We start from the raw sequence: 22,563 nt of genomic DNA, 5'->3' as shown, positions 1-22,563 counted from the left end.
GCAGACTTCCTGTTGTGTTTAGGGCATGGCTCCAAGAGGCTTTTTTGGGCATCCTGATGTGCTCTATATGCCTACCAAATTTCGTGGATGTAGATAAAATGGTCTGCAGGGGCTATTTCTTAAAAATGCTGCAGCTGCTGTAGCACATGCAGTGCTATAGCGCACATGCAATTTTGGTGAGGTTATGACCATTCTTAACCTGTCAAAAAGCACTTTGTTTATCTCATCAACAATGCATTGCCATGACAACAGCGTTGTATGAAATGTCAAAATCTTCACACTGTGGAATTCCCAGATAGCAAACTATGGGTGAATCAAGGTTGAATCTATGTTGAGACCTAATGTAGAAATTATACAGAAAGTGCAAGGTTGATAAAATGTTGAGTCAATGTTTGCTTACATAGATTACATGTTTGCAAACATAGATTCAACATTAATTAAACATTGACCTGTCAAACATTTTAATTAAACCAAAATACAATGTAGATTCAATGGCATCTTTTAAACACAAACTTCAATGTTGACAAAATGTTGTTGAATCAACATTGATCCAACCATCAATCTTCAACCGTAACTAAAATTCAACCTTCTTAACCCTAATTCAACATTGATTTAACATCTTTTGCTATCTGGGTAAAGTGTGATTTATGGTTGAAAAGCAAACGTTGACTCAACATTTTATCAACCTTGCGCTTTCTGTATAATTTCTACGTTAGGTCTCAACGTAGATTCAACATTGATTCACCCATAGTTTGCTATCTGGGATTGTCATGGTGTGAAGACTCAGCTGACCATTTTTTCTAAATTTTTCAGTGTGGTTGTCCTCAGACCAGGCCTGGTGTCCAACACATGAAGTTTGGGGCAAATAGGATCTTGTGCAGCTGAGATATGAACACTTCAATTTTCATGGCGAAACATCAAAATTCGACACACCACCACAGACATACCCTTTGATGACAAGTCACCATTTTTGCTGTGAATCATCATCAATGTGTTCAGGCTTATGTCATCACATTTTAGGTGAATCTGGCCAACGGGCTAAGAATAGTACATCAAATTGAAAAAAAGTCAAATTTCCGGATACCATAAGGTGGCGCTATGACCATGAATGAATATTAGCATATGGATGTCATCAGGGCAGGACTCTGATCAACCATGTATCAGGAAGGCCTCTTGTATGTACTGACCAAATAGGTCTCTCTGACTTACCCACTAGGAGGAGTTCATCACCTAAATTTCACAGGAATTTACAGTTAACACAAGATGGCAGACATCCTGTTGGGTTTGGAGTATGGCTGTCATTGAATTTTTCGCGTGTCCTGATGTACTGCATATGCCTTCCAAATTTTGTAGCTGTAGAAGAAACGTCCTCCAAGTTGGGTTAGTGACCATTTTTTGCAATTTTGTAGGGGGCGCTATAGAATGATTTTGCCACATATCTCCACAATTCCTAAAAAATATAAAATTTTACGCCAGTTCTGATGCATATGGAAATTTTCACGCTAATTTGAGCATGTTTTGGTCCTCACAAACGCTTTGAAAAAGTCAGAAGAAAAATAATAATTCCTTGCATTCCAATAGCGTCTTCACACCATTCTGTGCTCGGACCCTAATAATAAAACATTTTATTTCTTTAACATTTTTCTTCAAAACAGTCAAAGACACTTTACATATAAAATCAGCAAACAGTAAAATAGGGGAGGATCATGAAACAAATCAGAAAATACATCATAAAAACAAGTTTGTATTGTGCATTTCTGAACAGGTGGAAGAGTGATTTGAAAGTGGTCAGGTCTGAGCAGTCATGGATGTGTATATTTACTTTGGCTCATCATCAGAACTCTAGGAGCTGCTGATGCCTCCACAGCTTTTGTCCTGGCTAAGATGTTGGCTTTCACCAATCACGGAAGATTCCGTGTTGGGACGAACACCTCTAACACCTATGACTCGCTGTGTAGCCAGCTGACTCACGGCGAGAGCTGCTTTGTGCCTTTGAAAGGAGGAGTTTAATGATTCGCATTTTGTCCAGAGTTAATGCTTGTGTTCATGCAGAAGTGCACAGTGACAAATCTGAGGACGAGCATCACATACGCTGAACAAGATATTTGTCTGAGTGCTGATGGAGTCAAGATGCAGACAGTTCAGTGGTGGTGTGAGCTTCTCATCTGCCCTCCAGATTTAGCATTATTGCAGACAGACAGAGCATCTCTCCTATGGTTAATGGAGCCTGAACAGAGCTGAGAAAATAGAACACCTCATTCTGCACCATGTTTAGGTTCAAGCATATGCCAATGATAATAGCCAACACTGCCAATATCATTGAATTATTCAGAATCATTATGAATCACAGCACAGGCTGTTCTTATTTCCTATATAGTCTGTCAGGAATTTCCATTGATTAGCCATTACTCCTGGTGGGAATCATAAATCGTTCAGTGCCACTTCCTACTAACCCTACTTAGGTTTCTGTACACGCACAGATCAACCACAATATTAAAAACACCTACATGATATCGTATAGATCCTCAAAACAGCTTTAACCTGCCAAAGGCACCTCTGAAGGTGTCCTGTTAGATCAAGGAGCAACACATTAGCAGCACATCATTTCGGTCCTGTAAACTGTGAGGTGGGGCCTCCGTGGATTGGACATCCTACAGATTCTTGATAGGATTAAAATCTGGGCAATCTGGAGGCCAAGTCAACATCTTGAACTCTTTGTCCTGTTCTTCAAACCACTCCTGAACAATGTCTGCAGTGAAGCAGGGAGCATTATCTTGATGAAAAAGCTTTCAGGAAACACTGTTGCAATGAAGGAGGATAGATGGTCTGCAACAGTGCTTGTGTCAAAGTGACATCCACAGGATTTCTCAGCAGAAAATTTTTCAGAGTCTCACACTGCCTGTAGCAGTTTGCCGAAAAACTGTTTTACACAATAAGAACAATCAATTGTAAATAGACCTATAAATAAGCTCAGTGAAGCTGACCCCCCACCCACAGAAAAAATCCAAGCAAACAGGCTGAGTGGTTAGTGCCTCGTTTGTGCTGATTTGTGCCGTTAAAATTTTCGTTTGTGCTGCTATCATTTTTGAGATATTAAAGATTATTTTTTAGGTCATTCAGAGGTCATCATCCCCCCAGCTTGCTCCAAAATGAACCAGACTTGTCTACTTTTTTAGTGCTTTCGTTGCGCTTCGTTTGCTTGGATTTTTTCTGTGGGTGGGGGGTCAGCTTCACTGAGCTAAGTGCCTGCCGTGGAGAACTGCAGGTAGTGGCGATGCGCGTGCAGGCCCCACAGTCCCCATGGTTTCGCCACATAATAAAAACAAACGGGCTTAGGTATTGAATTTTTTAAAAAGTAACAAAAAGAGAAGTTGTTGATTTTGTTTGATTTCTTAATCTTTCAACATTTTCTATGTTTTACAACAGCAAAAGGAAAAAAGGACACAGCTATTTAGTTTGCTGGATTTTATTTTGAAAGGAAAAAAATCAAAGATCAAGCCATACAGATTTGTCCCATTATTCTACTCAGAACATCTGCTTAGTTAAATATGCACAAACTGAATGTAGTTTAGGTGATATGAACCTTTTTATTTGAGGAGATATAGGATGTTTGTAATGGACGGATTGTATTGAGTTTCAACAGTTTGTTCAGAAAGCATAACATGCATGTACAGTGTAACAGCACAGTGTTTTGCACGCGGCACGTACCGTTGCGCGCGCGTGTGACGGTACCGTACGTGTCGCCGTCTCTTTTCGTCGGTCCCGACTCGCCCGGGAAGCCCGAACCTGCCGCGGGGGATTCGGCCGTCGCCCTGGATCGTTGCAGCGACCTCTGTCTGTCCAATTGTCCTTCGACCTTCAAAAAAATCCTGGATCCAGACGGTGATCCGGATCACCTCCAAAATCTAATCGATTGTTACTTTTGCTCTTCCGGACATCCTGTAAAAATTTGGTGAAAATCCGTCCATGACTTTTTGAGTTATGCTGTTAACAGACAAACAGACAGACACACGCGCGTGCGCGCACACACACACACACGCACGCACGCACGCACGCACGCACGCACGCACACACACACACACACACACACACACACACACACACACAGACGGACAGACAGACAAACATACTCCGGTGATTACATAACCTCCTGGCAGAGGTAAAAATAGAAACATTTAAAATGAGTTAGTTTTGTAGCAGTTTTGTTGTGGTTGGTGTTGTTTTGAGTTCTTGTTAAATCTACTGAAGAGATAAAAATGATTAAAAGTTATTAATAATACATGTACTTGATTTTCATGATTTTTTCCGCTTTACACTAAAATAAATCTTTGCAATTATAGTGATGTGGTATTGAAACATCAACACAAAAAAAATCAGACTTGGGGCACTTTCTAAAATGCCTTGAGTTTTGGCCAAGTAAGGTTTTACATTTGAGCAACAATAAAATAGTGGGATCATAATGGGCATTATTTCCACCAGATGACCTCATATTTGCTCTGAATTAATAGAATCTCATATATATTGTGTTTTAGTGAGTTTTAAAACACATTTAAATATGTTTATTGACACTATAAATTGGATCTTAGAAGTTCAGGCTCAGGATTTTTTCTCACTTTAAGCCCTGTATAAGTTCTTGGTTCACCTCTCATCCAAGATGCTTGTTCAGTTCTAACTGACTAATGGGGAGTTACGGAATATATAGTGGTCCACCTAGGACTCACATGCCTCAACGTGTGAATATTTGGTGAAACCAGGCAGTCCACCAACGACAACAATCATGGTGGTGGAGCTGCCATTATACACAACAAAGGATGTTAATCTGCCAAGTCAGGAGTGACTCATGAGTCCTCTTGGATGAAGGTGAAACGTGTTGAAGAACCTACAAGCGAAGTTCAGTTGATTTTTACTGAAGATACTACGATTACCATGACCTGGATGACTGAGAATCTACACAGATGACAACATATTTACATAGTTTCCAAGGTAAAATCCTCAGAAAGAGATGCTGATTGTCTGCTGCTTAGCCTACTTACATGAAAATGAACCTGCAATTTAAAGAAATCCCCACAAAGCACACAATCTATACTGACTCCACCAGTTTCTTTCAGTAGTGCATCTTACTACTATTATAAATCCATCAAACCAGTCCACCTTCTTCTGTTGCTCCATGGTTCAGTTCCATAGCTCACATTGCCGTTGCAAGTGTTTTAGTGATGCCAGCACGTTCACTATCCATTCTGTTACTTAAAACCCATTCCGATGCACTGTGTGTTCAGACACCTTTCTATTGTTGGCAGTATTAAGGTTTTGTTGGAATTTCTGCTACAGTAGCTTTTCTATAGGCTCCCCATATACATCAGTAAACTGTGGAAACCCATGACCTTGTCCCTGGTGCACTGATTGGACCACTTTTGTTAACAACTGCATATAAGGAATATCCGACAAGACCTTCCTTTTTAGAGATGCTCTGACCATGTGTTGCAGTAATCACCATTTGGTCTTTGTCAAAGTCTCTCAGATTCTTATGTTGCCCATTTTCCCTGCTTCTAACACATCAACACTAAATAATGGACCGTTTACCTGCTGCCTCTGATACATCTCACCCATTTACAGGTGCCACTGTAACCAGATAATCAGTGTTATTTGCTATATTTATCAGTGGTTTTATTGTTGAGGTTTATCTGTATTGTGGATAACTCACATTGTATTATGAAAGTCATGATGTGGCCTGTTGCATACAGTAGTGCTTAAGCAGGGTTGAAGTCACTTTTAGTTTCCTGTTTAGATTCTTTTTTTATGCTGGTGACCTCCATCCCTGCATGTATCCACACTGATTTGACCTCATACAAATATATATTTAGTTTGATAGGCAGGGAAAAAAAAGTTTTAAAGAGAGTAAATCTGACAAACAAATGTGCATTTAAATGAAAGCATGCAAGGACACAGTCTCTAAAGTGAGAAATGCTCAACAAATGTGTCTTGCAAACAATCTGAAACAAACTACTTAAAATGTAGCCCACACATCCTCTATTCTTTCTTTCTTATCTCCACTTTTGTAGATAGGTTCATCTAATGGAATATTTTTCTGTTTCACAGAGTGTTTAGTGATTGGTTGTAATGTTTGTGAATGTTCCCCTTTCTTTCTTTCTCTTTCTTTCTTTTTCTTTCTTTCTTCTAATTTAATATTTTTTTGTTTCCTGTAGTGTTTGGTGATTGATTATTGTAACTAATTGTGAACATAGAATCGTTTTACCTGCATAAATTATTGTTCATAACTCAGCTGAGCTTGTTTTCCTTCTCTCTCCTCCCTAAAGATGTGTCCTGGCTGAACTGGTGTCTAACCGGCTCGTGCCTCTTCAGCCTCGTCCTCATCCTCTTCTTCAGGGAGTCCTATGACCGTCTCTACCTGGACGTCTTTGTTTCCGTGTGATGCAGCTGAGCACAAAAACAACTTGATAATAAAGGACTGAATTAATCATCTTGCACAAAGATGAGGAGAAAAGGGAGAAAAAGGGCGAGTGAAAAACTCGTTTATGAATTAATATATATATATATATATATATATATATGTATACTGGTAACCATGGTGATGGATATGTTGCATGTTGTATGACTGCCCAGAAGAACCAGGAAGTTGTACTTTGTTTATTCTTTCTACATGATCCACTCAATGCCATATGACTATTTAACATGTCATTACTTCCTTTTATTTGTCGTTTGTGTGTAAACAAACATTTGTGAACGGTTTGATTTTTCTGAACCAGGCACAGCGTGATGGACTGTTATTTGTTGTAACGTAATGTTTAAAGTTGAGTCGATTGTTTCCTTCCCCTAACATTTTTCGAACCTCAAAGTCTGACAATGAGGACGTCAAACTGACTCCAGATTGACATTTGGGCTCCCAACAAGGAAGTAAAGGGCATAAACTGGACAGCTTCATCAGCCAATCAGGAAGTCCGGCTGGGGATAAACAAGGGACTTCAGTGTGTTTTAGGGCTGCTTCGAACTGCAGGCTGTGAGTCACTGGGAAGGCTAAACCGGCCCGACATTGTTAAGTAACCAGTGATATTGCCTGTCACTAAGAGGGAGGCAACTTATGGTGTTTTATCACCATCTCAAGATCAATATTATGCAAATATTATCTACCAGATTGATGATTGAAGGCCAGCCACAGACATGGACTGGATACACCTGTGCTTTTTTTCCCCCTACCAATGAGCTGTTCATGTGGAAGATGAAGCTGAGTCATTTCACATGCGTATTTATAGCTAATTATGTAACTTTCTGGGAGATTTGCTGTTTAACCAAACATTAATTTGTTTCTTACATTGTTTTTCTCAATATTTTTTTTGCTTTTGGAAATGTTTCAACACTAACACAGTCATCATCCAGTTTTTCCAAGAAACGGGATGTTTTGTGAGAATTTCAACCACAGCTGAGATGCACTCAGAGGAGGGAACTGGTTTTATTTTGCAGACTTGAGGATTAGTTCAAATTGCCAAGCTGCTCCTCCTACAAAGCACCAGCAAGTGTCTTTTAGCCAACTGAGAGTCGACTAACAAAGAAAACCTTAAGGGAAGAAAAAGAAAAGGAGACGTTTTCCTGGATTCCTTGACTGACAAAAACTGGAGCTGTGACAAAAGCCGGCTTCATAACCTTAAAGAAACACATCACTGCAAATGAAAAAGATCTGTGACAAAGTCTTTTGTTCATGTTTGTATCTTTGTCTTGCACAGTAGCTAAATGAGGTGTTTTGATGCATTTCCTCTGGAATTTAAGGAGGCTCTGTCGTGTGTTTCCTGGTAATTGTCTTTTTCTTATGTTGTTTTTTGTTTTTTTCTCACCTTGTACAGAAAATGTTGTCTTTTACCTTTGGACGTGTTGCCTTAATTGCCCAGTGCACCGCGTTCAGCCTGACTCTCCTCCACACTGTGACTATTTTATCTGTACATTTTTGTAAAAAGGTCATGTTCTTCTCTTCTGTGGCACAAACTCTGGTCACACCACCGCATCCCAGGGATTCAGTTGTAAATATTGCTGTTCTGTGGAAAAGAACAAACATGGCTATCAGATAATTCCAGCACCTTATTAAATGAACATTTTCCAAATAAAACTGCTCGTGTTCTCCTGTTGTTAAGTTCAGCTGTTTGACATCAATTCAAGATGTTCAATTCACTCCAGACTTGATTCAGGATGGGGTTTTTTCTTTGCCCACTAACCTTCAACTTACTTTTTTTACTTTCACACTCTAGTATATTTCCATCAGAGTTCTTTATTGAGCTTTCATTTAGGACATGGTACAGTCTTACAGCTTTTTTTTGCATTTTTTCTAAGGTTTGCAACTGTGATTAGCATTTCTCTACATGATGTCTGATGTTCAATGTATAATGCTGCAACTATGCTTTTTTGTCTCAGTTTGACTGAAATTTAATCAAATTATCAGCTTGCTCAGGCAGATGCGTTGCTGGCATATAATTACCCGAAACACTTTTCTGTGCTTATGTTTGCCGAAAAATTCCAAGTGATTTCCAGCTTAATATGCTGCATCGACGCTTTCCGATAATGATAATGGTGAGAGACAAATTTAGGAAACAAATGGCCAAAAGTGTTAGGATACTGTTGTACTTCTAAGGGTCTGTGTGATGTAAATTTAATCCTCTGCTCTCCAGAATCCTCGGGGGCCGCTCCATGGACATCCCAAAATATGTGTCCAGGCTGACAAGTTGCACGGGAGTACAAAGCCTTGGCCATATTCCCTTGCAGATGCACACATTGGACGGCTACAAAGTTGTTGCTCCTAATCGACCCTGTTTTTAGTCCACTGGAGTCCATTTGGAGGACTAATTTGTAGTCTTTGGAGGACAAAGACTACAAATTAGCCGAAGCTAGACGTCTTAGGTACATCACATTTTCCCTTCTTTGTGGCAATGTTGTATGTATCATCCCTGTCAAAAAAACATTAAAAATAAAAAATAAAAATTGGAGTCTGCTACAGGGCTCATTCAAGGATGTTCATGTGCAGTCCATAATCTATGTCTAAATGTGACAATATTCTGCATACTGGGCATTTGTGTGGATGTTGGAAATGCGTTGATACGAGCTACTGTGTGTATGGAACCAAGTCATACAAGACTCCAGTGGACTAAAAAAGTAGTAAGTATAAAAGTGTCCACAGGATACGTCATTTCCATTCTTCCCAGTTATTGCATTTGTAAGAACCTGTGCAATGCATTCTGGTAGCATCACATTGTGGTTTCAGAGACGTAGCATCATGTTAGCCACTCCTCAATTGCATAAAGTTGAGGCTTAGGCTACTTGATGCAAATCAGAGGCATCTAGCAACAACTTGTTGTCTCTGGAACTCTTGAAAAACTTTTAAACTAAACATTGTTTCATTGTAGAATGATTTAGCTATTATTTTAGCATGTCTTCTTTCTCGTTTCAAATGTTTTCAGGAACATCTTTTGGTAAACTGTTTTCATAATGTAAAAGACATGTTCCAAAACTTCCAAAAACACTTTTATAGGCATGTATCATTATAGCATAATTTCTGGTGTCCACAGCTGTACTGTTCATGTCAGCAAGGGAGTATAATCAATGTAAACGGGTTAAGCATCAGGAACATGAAATGCTACATTTCCCATAATGCAACTATTAATTTTCTATACTTTCCCAGGCCAAATAATTGCCCATGTCTTTTCAAACTTTCCAAGACAAGCCTCCTTTTAGAAACGTCATGGTCAGGATTATTTTCTAACAGCTGACGAAGCTCCCCAAGAGCTGCAGATGATGTTGTAGAAGTGATTGTACACACTTAGTACAATTAGTAATCATTTGGCACCAACCTTATTCAACATTTACAGTTGAAAAAATTGGCTCTCCCAATTGGTTCTAAACACAAGGATGAACCAATATTTAACAACATCACAACTCGTACTGATTGATGGTCACAGTCTTGACTTGTGGAGTTTCTGTCGTTTATATTCAACTGAGTCTTAAAGGAGCAAATTATGTCACTGCTCTGGTGGGGCCTGAACTCATTTGCTGTGCTATTTTGGCTGCACATAAACATTCTTGCACATTTTCTTGAAGCAGGAGTAGAGTTTGCTCTTGGAGGAGCTCTTGCTCTTCTAGTTACCATGCTTTTGTCTCTCTTTGGACACGTCCCTGCATGTGCATTCCCTCTTCTCCCTGCTGGCAGCTGGTGAGAACAAAGATCTCTGAGATGAATTTGCATCCAACAGTCTGATTCCAATTAGCATTGCTGACTCTGTGTGCATAGGCGGAGATCCCGGGGAGGACACAGGGGACATGCCCCCCCCCCCCCCCCCCCCAATATCATTGTATGCACACAAAATAATTGAATAATAATATAGTAATGGTAATAAAAGCACAACACAAGTGATGCAAATTTTTAATTGTTGAAAGATTATGACCCCCCCATTTCTCAAGTGGTTTAATCCACATGTCGTTTCCAGCGTGCTGGGCTACCGGCAGCTTCGTGTGTCAACAGCGAGTGAGAAATTATGCTAATGTGGAAATGTTTTTTTTTTAAATCAGCACGCTGGTAAGAAAATAGCCTAGCTTATGATAGTTAACAGGCTCAAACATGTAGAATAGCGGCAGTGACAGAGGTGAAACAGAGAGACAGGGGAGGACAGAGAGGAAAATAGATTGAGGGAAAAGAGGGGAGGAAATATAGACAACAGGATTTTCAAAAACGTCTGTCAGGATATTAATATCAGATATCAGCCCAATTTATATTTTACTGACATTAGATTTGTTTGTATAGAGATATCCAGATTATGAAGATTTTTACTATTTTTTGTAGGCTAGTAGTTAGTCCAGTAGTTATCACCATGACTTATCACTAGATGTTCAGTTTGACAGATATCTGATTTCTTGTAAAGTCAAAGATTATTCAGTTTTGATTGTCAAAAAAAACTTGTCACAAAACATTTTTCAGCTAAAAAATCCAAGATTTATTTTCCCCAAGGGTGCTGATGGTGCCGAGGACCCTATTGAAACCCTAGGGTTTATTTATTATTCTTTGTTGGCCTCGAAATTGGCCTTTTTGACCCCCTAAACATATATGAAAACGTGTGAAAATCACCACACACATCAGGGCCAGCGATAAATTTAATATTTTAGGGGAATGGCACACGTGCGTGCCAAAATGGCTCAACAGCACACCCTAGAAAACTAAGAAAATTCAGCCCCCGGACAGGGTTCCACTTAGAGCAACGAAATTCGGTACGCATATCTAACTCGTCAAGGCACACAAAAAAGCCTCTTGGACCATTACCCATAATCCAACAGGAAGTCGGCCATTTTGAATTATGACTCATATTTTGGACAGTTTTGTGTCATTTTTGGATGCTTTTCAAAATCTATAAACTCAAACAGTGTAACCCCGAGAGGGCTGAAATTTTGCCAGGATGTACTCCAGTCATGGGTGATCAAAAGTTATCAAAATGCTCCGCAAAAGTCTGAGGGTGTGGAAATGGCGACCCACGGAATGTGGCCATTTTGAAATATGATTCATATTTTGTCATTTTTGGACATTTTCAAAAATTATTAACTCAAACAGTGTAACCCCTACAGAACTGAAATTTGGTCCAGATATAAACCAGTCATGGGTGATCAAAGGTTATCAAAATGGTCCACAACAGTCTGACGGTGTGGCCATGGCAACCAGTGGAATGCGGCCATTTTCAATATGATTCATATTTTGGACAAAGTTGTCATTTTTTGACATTTTCAAAAGCTATAAACTCAAACACACTAACACCGAGAGAGCTGAAATTTGGCCAGGATGTACTCCAGTCATGGGTGATCAAAAGTTATCAAAACGCTCCGCAAAAGTATTAGAGTGTGGCCATGGCGACCCACGGAATGTGGCCATTTTGAATGCCTCGCCACGAAACAGGAAATGCTAACTAGCTTGTACATGCTCCAAACTGCTTGAAACTTTACAAGTGTGATCAGAGTCCAGCCCCAATCACATCCATAGGTCGATATACACTCCGAGTCATAGCGCCACCTGCCGGCTATTTTGAATGTCTCGCCACGAAACAGAAAGTGCTGTCTAACTAGCCTGTACATGCTCCAATCTGTCTCAAATTTTACAAGTGTCATCAGAGTCCGTTCACAGTCACATACATAGGCCGATATACACTGACAGTCATAGTGCCACCTGGCGGCCATTTTGAATGTCTCGCCACAAAACAGGAAGTGCTGTCTAACTAGCATGTACATGCTCTAATCTGCTTCAAATTTTACAAGTGTCATCAGAGTCCAGCCCTAATCACATCTATGTGACACCTGGTGGCCATTTTGGAATTATCGCCACAAAACAGGAGGTGCTGTGTACCTAGCCTGTACATAGTCCAATCTGGCCAAAACTTTTCACTCTCAGTTTTAGCAGCACCTGGTGGACATGCGTGGGCCAGCTGGGCTGCTCGGATGCAAGGACCTGACCAACGCTGCTTGAAGCTTTAATTAGGGTCCGAGCACCGACGGTACCGAGGACAGGCGGTGCAAGGGCACCGACTGTCCAAGGCACCACGGTGCCTAGGACTCTATTGAAACCTTAAGGTTTTTTATTAGGGTCCAAGCACCGAGGTGCCGAGGACAGGCAGTGCAAGGGCATCGACTGTCCAAGGCACCAATGGTGCTGAAGGACCCTATTGGAACCTTAGGGTTTTTTATTTTTTTCTTTATTATTATTATTATTATTATTATTATTATTGTTCTGCCAAAACAACTGCATTTTTCAGGGCCTGAACATGCTCGAAAAGTCATGAAAATTAGCACACACATCAGAACTGGCGAAAAATTTTGTGGGGGGGCTCCATAGCGCCCCCCCACAAAATTTTAAAAAGTGGTATTAGGCCAACTCAGAGGACATTTGGTCTAGACCTACAAAATTTGGGAGGCTTATGCAGCACATCAGGAAACACAAAAAAGTCAAACTTTACTTGTTTGATCAGAGTCTAGTCCTGATGAGTTTCATAGACCAATATGCAGTCACAGAGATAGCGCCACCTGCTGAATGGACAGAAAGTGCTGCATAAATAGCCTGTACATGCTCCAATCTGCCTGAAATTTGACCTATGTGCTCAGAATCCAACCCTCGTGGTATTCATGGGCCTAAATACACTCTCAGTCGCAGCACTGCCTGGTGGACATGCTTGGGGTCACCGACCAGCAAGGATGCGAGGACCCGTTCAAATGCTGCTTGCAGCTTTAATCATTTTTCTTTCTTCTATGACATTTTGAATTGCATTTTTGGCGGCCTTATCATACCCCAAAATGCGTGAAAGTTGGCATCCACATTAGGACTGCCGAAAAAATTTGATATAATGTGGTAGTTGCACATCTGTGTGGCAAAATGGCTCCATAGCGCCCCCTGCAAAATTGAAAAAGTGGTCATTAGACCAACTGCCAGGACGTTTAATTTACAGCTACAATATTTGGTAGGCTTATGCACCACATCAGGTCACACGAAACAGTTAATCACGACCATGCTGTAAACCCAACAGGAAGTCGGCCATCTTCAATTTACTGTAAATTTTTGGAGATTAATAATTCACTGGGGGTAAGTCTAAGAGACCTCAAATTTGCCTAGTATATGCAACACTGCTTCCTGATGAAAAGTTATCAACATGCTCCGCAAAAGTCAAAGGGCGTCACGCCCTTGTGGCAGCTCCGCGAAATATTGATCCTTCGCCATAAAACAGGAAGTGGTGTCTAACTCTGCTGAACATGTTCCAATCTGCCTGAATTTTTACATGTAGGATCAGAGTGCTGCCCTGACAACATCCATGTGGATATGTACCGTCACAGTCATAGTGCCACCTTGTGCTACCAAGAAATAGACTTTTTTTACACTTTGATGTACGATTCGTAGCAGGTTGATCAGATTCACCTCAAATTTGGTGACATAAGCCTAAAGACGTCGATGATGAATCCCAAAGAAAATGGTGACTCATCATCAAAGGGCGTGTCTGTGGCAGCACGGCGAATTTCGATTTCTCGACATAAAAATTGAATTATATATATCTCAGCTGCATGATGAAAATCCAACAGGAAGTCGGCCATTTTTAATTATGTGTCAGATGTATTTACGATTTTGGACCGTTTTTGACCATTTTCAAAAGCCATATACTCAAATGGGGTAACACTGACAGAGCTGAAATTTGGCCAGGATGTACAGCAGGCATGGGTGATCAAAAGTTATCAAAATGCTCCGCAAAAGTCTGAGGCAGTGTTGCCAGATCTCATGATAGAAACAAGCAACCAGCTCTTTGGAAACAAGCCCAAAACAAGCCCAATAGCTGAACCGCCACATCATGTAAATGCAGGCTTCTTGATAAGAGTATAAATATATACATTTATTTGTTATGCAACAAATTGACAGTCAACAGTCAACGTAATAACTTTAAATAACTTAAATGTTTAAACTGGGATTAAAATAAGACATATGCATTATGCATAAACTACAGCCAATTGACAGTAAACGGTCAACATAAAAACTTTAAATAACTTAAATGTTTAAACTGGAATTAAAATAAGACATATGCATATAAACCGCAGTAAACTGACTGTAAACAGTCAACATGAAAACTTAAATAACTTAATAACTTAAAATTTTAAACTGTGATTAAAATAGAAGACATATGCATTGTGCATAAACTACAGCAAACTGATAGTAAACTTTGAAAAACCTAAGTGTTTTTTTTAAAAACTCTGAGCCATCTCAAACAGGCCTAGTGTAAAACTCAAAACAAATATAAAACTTTCTCCTGTCCTTGTCTTCCTTGTTTCACCATCAGGTCTGTTCCTCTGTAACACAGAAATCACATACCCAAGCATTAGCATTAAGTCTGGCAAGAATAAATAAGACATAAGAACAGCATTTACCTTAACTACAATCCATCATCACTGTCTTCGTTTGCATCTGTCTCTCTGCTGCCTGATGTTCCTCCCACAGAGTACATGTGACAGTTAAAGCGCTGGAGCATCTCCTTGCTTGGGATGAAGTCTTTGCAGCATATACCTTGCCTTCTCAGTCCATACTTTATGTGGAGTATGCTGCTGAGTGTGTCTTGTCCCATTCTGTTCCTCAGTTTGGACTTGACCAGGTTCATTTGTGAAAATACTCGTTCCACATCAGCATTGCTTAAAGGCATTGCAAGCAATGACAGAGCAAAGAGGGCAAGTTCTTTGAAAGCCTGGTCTCCACAGCTGTCTTTGTAACTGAGCACTTCAACCCAAAATGCCTCTGCCTGGGTGTCCTCCTTGTTTGTCCATGGGTGGTATGTAACAGCCTGATACTGGGTGTCAAGAGCTGTAAGATCGCCGGAGTACAGTTTCAGAAGTGACAGTGACCTGAGTTGTTGTTTTGCTTGTGACAGAATGACAGCTGGACTGAACTCAGTCATAGATTTCCATATCTGGATATTAGTTGGAAGTCTCTTTTGCACTTGTCTGCATGCTTCCACCAAGAAGTCACGGCACCTGCTCTTCATATTTCTCTCACTTGTACTCTCAACTTTTGCCTCCTCGAGCGCAATTGTGAAGGTGAGCCCAAAACAAATGGCACCCACAGGTAACAAAACAGTCTGGTCTGTGAAATTGATTGCAAGCAGTTGTTCGTCTGATGTAGGGATTTTATCAGGCCTCACCACTCTGGAGATGAGGGAGCGAAAGAAAAGCAGCAAGCATTCCAGCATTTTGAATGGATTACCCCTGTCCTGCTGAAACAGCTTGTTGATCCTGTTGAACTCTTGCAGAAATGGCATGAGAAACAGAAGGTACAGTTTGTTCATGGGATCACTGTACATCTGGTGCAGAATTTCAGCATCATAACATCTTTGCTGATCTTTGCTTTGCTGAAAGTGAAGCTTTAGTTCATCCCACTGCTGGAGTATGCGTGAACAGCAGTCATGGATTGAAAGCCATCGTGTACCTGACATCTGTGTAAGCATCAAAGGGACTTCACCTGGATTGATAAGGCTGTAGATCTTTGCATATTCGCGGCGGCAAAGGGCACTGTGTGAAAACCAGTTGTGAGAATGAGAAACCAAGTATTCAAGGTTGCGAGGGAGTGTCTCAACTGCCTTGCTTACACACAGCTGTATTGAATGGCACACACACTTGAGCAGCTGAAGATTTGGGTTTTTCTGGAGCAGGTGTGTGTACACAGAATTTCTTTTCCCCACCATAACACTGCAGCCATCTGTACCTAAGCCCATGCATTTTTTCATATCCAGCCCAACGCTCTGTAGAAAACTGGTCAAAGTGGAAGCAATAGCCTCTGCTGTTTCACCATCCAAATTAATCATCCCCAAAAAGGTTGACACAATTTTGTTCCGTTTAACACTGAAGTAGCGGATTACCACACACAGCTGCTTGACAGATGTGATATCTGTGCTTTCATCTATTACAAGGGAATACTGGGCATCTCCAATATCACTCATTAAGTCTGTGAACATGCATGGGGCAATGACATTATTGATTAATGCAGTGCATTTGGTCCGGTGTATTTTGAGTTCTTTTTCAGTTGAGGTCGATCCAACTAATTCACTAAGATGATCCACAGCACTGATGGATGTGTGGCAGGCTATGTACGTGGCTATCTTCAGTTCATTTGTCTTTGTTGTCTCGTTTTGTTTGGAGGTGGTGAAACCAATGTCCGTAAGTCTCATTGACGAGAAAAGTGCAGAGTTTTTTTTGTGTTTTTCGGTGCCGGCATGCTGCATTAAATCAGCATGGTGAGCACGTATCTCACATTTACAATATCGGCAGAACGCCTTCGAACTATCTCCCACCTGTGGTCGTATCCAGTCTTTCAAAGAGGTTTCTTTCTCCCACTCTTTATTATATTTTTTACCATATCTGCACCACTTTTTCCCGCTCATTGTCTGTCTCTCTCTCCCTCCGTGTGTCACTCTCAGATGTTGCTGTCTATGTTTGAGTGTGGGTGGGAGCGGTAACTGAGAAACGGAGGAGTGGACGGATCCTGGAAAAGGACAAACTATCGTGTTTCGCTTTGTTGTGGAGAACTGGGAGAGAATCAGGAGCGGTTTGTGCAGGCAGCAAAGCAAGCCCAAATAAGCGACTACACTTTAGAAAACAAGCCCAAAAACCCGCAACCCGCGACTGACGAGATTTGCAAGCGACTTTACAAAAAAACAAGCCCAAAGTCGCTTATAATAAGCGGACTTGGCAACACTGGTCTGAGGACGTGGAAATGGCGACGCCTGGAATTTGACAATTTGCCATTACACAGGAAATATTGTGTAACTGTCCCGTACATGCTCCAATCTGCATCAAATTTTACATGTACGATCACAGTCCTGCCCTGATCACATCTATATGCCGAGATATAGTCATAGTCATAGCGCGACCTACTGGATGGAAGGAAATGCTGTATAACTAGCCTACACATACTCCTATCTGACTGAAACTTTACATGTGTCATCAGAGTCCAGTTCTGATCACATCCATGGGCCAATATACACTCTCCGTTGCAGCGCCACCTGCTGAATGGACAGGAAAAGCTGTAAAACTAGCCTGAACATGCTCCAATCTGCCTGAAATTTTGCATGCGTGTTCAGAGTCCACTCCTCATGGCATCCATAGGCTGACATACATTCCCGGTCAAAGCACCACCTGGTGGACATGCATGGAGTCGCCAACCAGCGGGGATGCGAGGACCCATCCATCGCTGCTTGCAGCTTTAATTGGATTTGTTTTTTTTGTTAGTTATTTATTCTGCTTCTTATTTTTGTATTATTTGCTTAATTGTGGGTTTTGGTTTGGGATTAGTTTTCTTATGTTGTGAATAATTTGTGTAAATTCTTGTTTTGATTAATTGTTTGTTTTGTTGTTGTTGTTTTTTTCATTTTTGGGAGTGGTTGTGTTTATTATTTGTGGTGTGAGGACTGCCCGTTGCATGTTTTAATTGTTTGTGGGTTTTTTTCCTGTTGACAGGTGCTGAGGGCCCTGGAGCACTGATCTATAAATAAACCCTGGATGTTGTGCTGGGCTGCTGAAGCTGAGGTAACCGGATATACTAAAGTGGACATCTTGCGAGCCCCAAAAACTCGCAAGATGCCCCAATTAAGCTCTTTTTTTTCCACTTAAATGTTTTCAATTGTTTCTTTTGGTAATGTTTTCTGAAATAAGATCTTAAATCATTTTTAGCTCAAAACAAAGCCCTGCTGTGCACTTTCTTTCTCGGTATTTTTAATTTTTTTTACAACGTTTCTTACCATTTATTATGCCGTTTCTTACCATTTATCTTACCATTTATTATGCCGTCTTGTGCAGCAATTAACTGTACTTACAGAAAATGAACAGGAAAGGGGAAAACCTTTCATAAGTAAGTTGAATTTATAGTTTATTTTATGTCATTTAATATGTCAGTGAAAAGTTCTGTACAAGGTACATTTCCCAAGCATGGCAGAACAGAGCCCCTTATTATAACCTGTTACTGACAATAATTAATCATTATAATTTTATTAATTTTTAAATATGCTTCTTAATAAATATTTAGACATATGCTATAATTATAGAATAAGTCATATTCTGATATACAGCAAATTATTAGAAGTAAAAAATTCTTCTTATAATATATAGAGGTGTGTGTGAGTGTATGTATATATATATATATATATAAGACAGATAAGGGTTTTGTGATAAATCCATGTACTTGTATATATATGCAGCTGTGTAAAGTAATATAAAGTAAATATTGTAATATGATATATATTACATTATTTAATAATAAAATAAAATTGTTGTTAGAATAAATGACAGTATTAAAATAAATTCAGTTTATAATATGCCTTCAAGACATCTACATAATATATATATATATATATATATATATATATACACATACATGCATGGACATGTAGACCTACAATATATGCAGCTTTATAAAGTAGTTTGTGGAATATTGTAATACTGTGAACATATTAAAACTTTAAGTTTATTGCATAACAAAAATAAAATATTATTTGAATTTTAAACAAATCTGTTATTATTCATTTTGCATAACCAGAAAACAGTTTCATTGTGCATATAGTAGGGTTCTCGCCAGCGCATTTCAGCGTAGCGGCCCGTTACGCTGTCTAATGGCCCGTTACGCTGTCGTAACGGCCCGTTACGCTGTCTAATGGCCCGTTACGCTATCAGTTTAAAATATTGTTATGAGAGTGTGTGGCTCCGTCATGAGAGAGGGAGAGAGAGCAGCGTGTGTGAGTGTGAGAGAGGAGGAGAGCGAGATGTCCGAGCGACCCTGAATGCAGCACGAGCGAGAGAGACGGCAGTTCGGTAGAGGAGGAGAGAAGGTGTGTCGTTGCTGGGTTGGCGGTACTGTGCGGTTCAACCACTGTTGATAGACAAAAAAGGCTGCACTGTTCTTCAATACGGCTGGGTTTCTGTGTCTTTGCCTATATGGCTGCTGATGAAGTGAAGGGGGTTAATCCTGGGCTTCCTGACCACGGTCGGGGGCCAAACAGGAAGGGTTAACACTGTGATTAGGGCCGCTGCGTTGTTATTTTGACAGATAACGCCATGTGCGTTTGTTTTTATCAACTGGGTGCCTATCTAGGTTAATTTATGTTTCCCCACCTCAGTCATACTTTCCTGTCGATTGACCCGTTCCCGTCTATTGCGCATGCGCGTTCCCGTCTATTGCGCCTGCGCGTTCCCGTCTATTGCGCATGCACGCGTGTGCGGGAGGACCTGCCGTTACGCTGAGAAAAAAATCCTGGTGAGAACCCTGTATAGTACTGTACAGTACTGATTACTGTAACTAAAGCAAGTGTCTGGTTTTTTATAGTCTAAGTAGTTTGTTAATTTTTTTGCCTAAAGTTGAAGATATCTCTAATTCTTCCCTCTATATTATAGACATAATTATAATAAGCTAAAGACACGCAGAATTTATTTAAAAGAAATAATAGTTGAGGCTGTTATTAAGCAGGCCTTCACATAAAACTATATGCTTAAGCCAAAGCCCGGGACTCTGCGCTTACTGCTTATTGGGGCCCGCAATATGGCTGCTAGCCCAGACCTGCTTACCTCAAAGTTTAGCTGCCCGCTTAGTCAGATGCAACATCCAGGGTTTTTTTTATAGATCAGTGCCCTGGAGTGGCAGCGGTCCCCTGGTGGTGGTCCTTTTATCACTTTTATGTTGCTGTGTCACAGGTGCTGTGTAGTGGGCTTTCCCCTCCCTTTTTTTGTTACTGCTGTCAAGGTAAGCCTCAGCCCTGTAATTAGTTATTTCTTTTGGCAGCTCCCATACCACATTTTATGATTTAGTCTGCTTGTTTTAATTTGTTTTGTTTAATCAAATGTTTTAACTTTGCTGTGAAATCACGTCCTCGAGTCAGTGGATTTAATTTCAATCTGTGTGCCTACCCCTATTGTGAGTTGTCTAAATATATCTTGGGGTGCAAGTCCCCAGGTGGCATTGTCCATCTATTCTCTCCTAGCCACTTTGCTACAATAAGTTCCAGAAAATTATGAAAAATCTGTTTCACAAACCTCAAACCACAACACCCTCAAATGTCTACAACCCAAAGATATAAGATAATCTTTTATTACTCCCCATGTCAGGGGAAATTTCCCATGTTACAGCATACAGTGAGCAACAATAAACAACAATATAGTTATAACCATAATCAAAATAATATTTACAATATGCACAAGAGTGAAGGGTGGACAAAGTGGCTTATGAAATGATGTGAAGAGCAAGAAAATTCAAATAGTGCAAGAACTGTGCAGATTATGTCATACAGGATGATGTGATAAAGTCCAGTTTATGTTAACATCAGCCAGTGATGCTGATGTTATAAAGTCTTACAGCAGATGGAATGAATGACTTGCGATAGCGCTACTTCTTGCAGGGTGGGTGTCTCAGTCTGCTGCTGAAGAAGCTACTTAAAGACTCCACAGTGTCATGCAGTTAGGTTCAAAACTAGCAAAATTATTTATTTATTTATGTCGTATATTTGGCTTATATATCTCTCTCTTGGCTATCTCCACTTTCCAATCATTACTCTCCTAAATAAAAGTTCAAGTTAAATAAGTCTTATATGGTGCACCTGGACTGAAATGTTTCATATTTCATATTCATATCAAGTTCCATAAAAATCCAAGACTGTCTGCATCACAAATGACTCTCCTGTAAAATCCTTCATACTCACCTTTCCAGTAGAGGTTTCTCCCCTCTCACTCTCTCTGCTCCTCTGCCCTGACTCCTACAGGTCAATAGGGGTGGTGGAGTGATTATTATTATTATTATTATTATTATTATTATTATTATTATTATTATTATTATCATCATCATCATCATCATTATTCACATAATCATACGTGAATGGGCTCAGCTCCTGTTTCACTGTGTGCATCTGATGCTGGAGCTGATGCTCCAGTGCACACCCAACTCTATGAACAACCAGAACCTTCACAGTGCATTTCAGACTAACTAGCTAGCTAAGTAGCAGCGTTCTTTTAGAGCTGAAATGTCACTTTTGACCGCAGAACAACAAAGGTAAGACGTGCACAGAGATACAGCAGCATCTCATGCTGCCTCCTTTACAGGGGGCTCTCTCCTACAGAGTGAACAAGCCAGGTTTTTATTTGTCAAACAGGGAGCATTTGGTTCAGTAATTACATGGGACTTTCTGCTGTTAGCTGGGGGGCTGGAGCTAACTTATTGTTACTATCAGCAGTGAAGAATACTTACTGTCCTGAAAACATTCGTATGTCCATTCTTGTTCACGTTCTTCTCCTAATGCTGCTCTCGTCCATTCTGTGTGCTGCTCGTTCCCTATAAACACATGCTGGAGGTACCAGCAGCCTAGGTTGCAGGGAAAGCGTGGACTGGATTTCAGTGATGTGGGCGTGCTCCATATGAACAAGTGGAATGGACTGGATAACGACGCACCGACTCAGACTCTCTGCCTTCCACTATGAAGTGAAGAGAAACTAAGATTTATGATCGTATCTAAGTTAAAAATTACTGGTTATGTGATTATGTATTTAAACTCATATTCTGGTCACATTATATGGAACTTTTTGGCACTTTTTTGTAAAAAAAAACAACAACTTTTTTAAAAAATAAATGAACATGAAATTAATTAGGGGGGCTTATAATGAACACATTTATATATGAAACTATATATATATATATATATATATATATATATATATATATATATATATATATATAATCATTTTCTGATATATCTTTTTAAATATATATGTATGAATTATATTGATAGTCTATATATGATTTATATAATAATTTTCTCTGATATATTGATTATATTAATACTTCATCTATGATTTATATATATTCATTTTCTCTGACATATAACTTCTATCTATTGTTTTATATAGAAATATGTGTTCATTAGTCAGTATTTTGTTTATATATGTATATATAGCGTAATCATATATTGTCTCTTCAAATTATTAAAATAGGCTAATTGACTTTACTGCCATTATCTGCTTCTCTAACATATATTAGTGTGTGTGTGT

The 22,563-nt window shown here is 39.8% G+C and overlaps 2 protein-coding genes across 4 annotated transcripts in view; one reads left to right on the top strand and one right to left on the bottom strand.

Moving 5' to 3' along the window:
• Positions 1 to 18,050, top strand: part of slc49a4 (solute carrier family 49 member 4) — a 184,890-nt gene extending 166,840 nt beyond the window's left edge. The window contains exon 9 of one of the 2 annotated variants that reach the window (XM_051958967.1): positions 18,001 to 18,050. In XM_051958967.1, coding sequence (XP_051814927.1) covers positions 18,001 to 18,035 — 35 coding nt within the window. In that variant the 3' untranslated portion in view covers positions 18,036 to 18,050. Of the gene's footprint in view, positions 1 to 6,314; positions 8,114 to 18,000 lie in introns of those variants that run through there. The other variant, XM_051958966.1, reaches the window with a different exon arrangement.
• LOC127537119 (uncharacterized) lies at positions 14,384 to 22,173 on the bottom strand. Of its 2 annotated transcripts, XR_007946603.1 has the most exons (3): positions 21,767 to 22,173; positions 21,225 to 21,278; positions 14,384 to 14,847 (listed from the first exon to the last, which is right to left on the bottom strand). XR_007946603.1 is itself a non-coding variant. In XM_051958902.1 (2 exons), the coding sequence occupies exon 1, from the start codon at positions 16,923 to 16,925 to the stop codon at positions 14,931 to 14,933; it is 1,995 nt and encodes a 664-aa protein (XP_051814862.1). In that variant the 5' UTR covers positions 16,926 to 17,235; the 3' UTR covers positions 14,384 to 14,847; positions 14,926 to 14,930. The 2 variants fall into 2 exon arrangements, 1 of the variants encoding a protein (XP_051814862.1); XM_051958902.1 differs by lacking the exons at positions 21,225 to 21,278; positions 21,767 to 22,173 and adding an exon at positions 14,926 to 17,235.
• Between the last annotated feature and the right edge of the window lie 390 nt (positions 22,174 to 22,563).

Source organism: Acanthochromis polyacanthus, chromosome 14 (genome assembly GCF_021347895.1).
Source record: "Acanthochromis polyacanthus isolate Apoly-LR-REF ecotype Palm Island chromosome 14, KAUST_Apoly_ChrSc, whole genome shotgun sequence".
Lineage (NCBI taxonomy): Eukaryota > Metazoa > Chordata > Actinopteri > Pomacentridae > Acanthochromis > Acanthochromis polyacanthus.
This window is presented reverse-complemented; position numbering and strand designations above follow the sequence as displayed.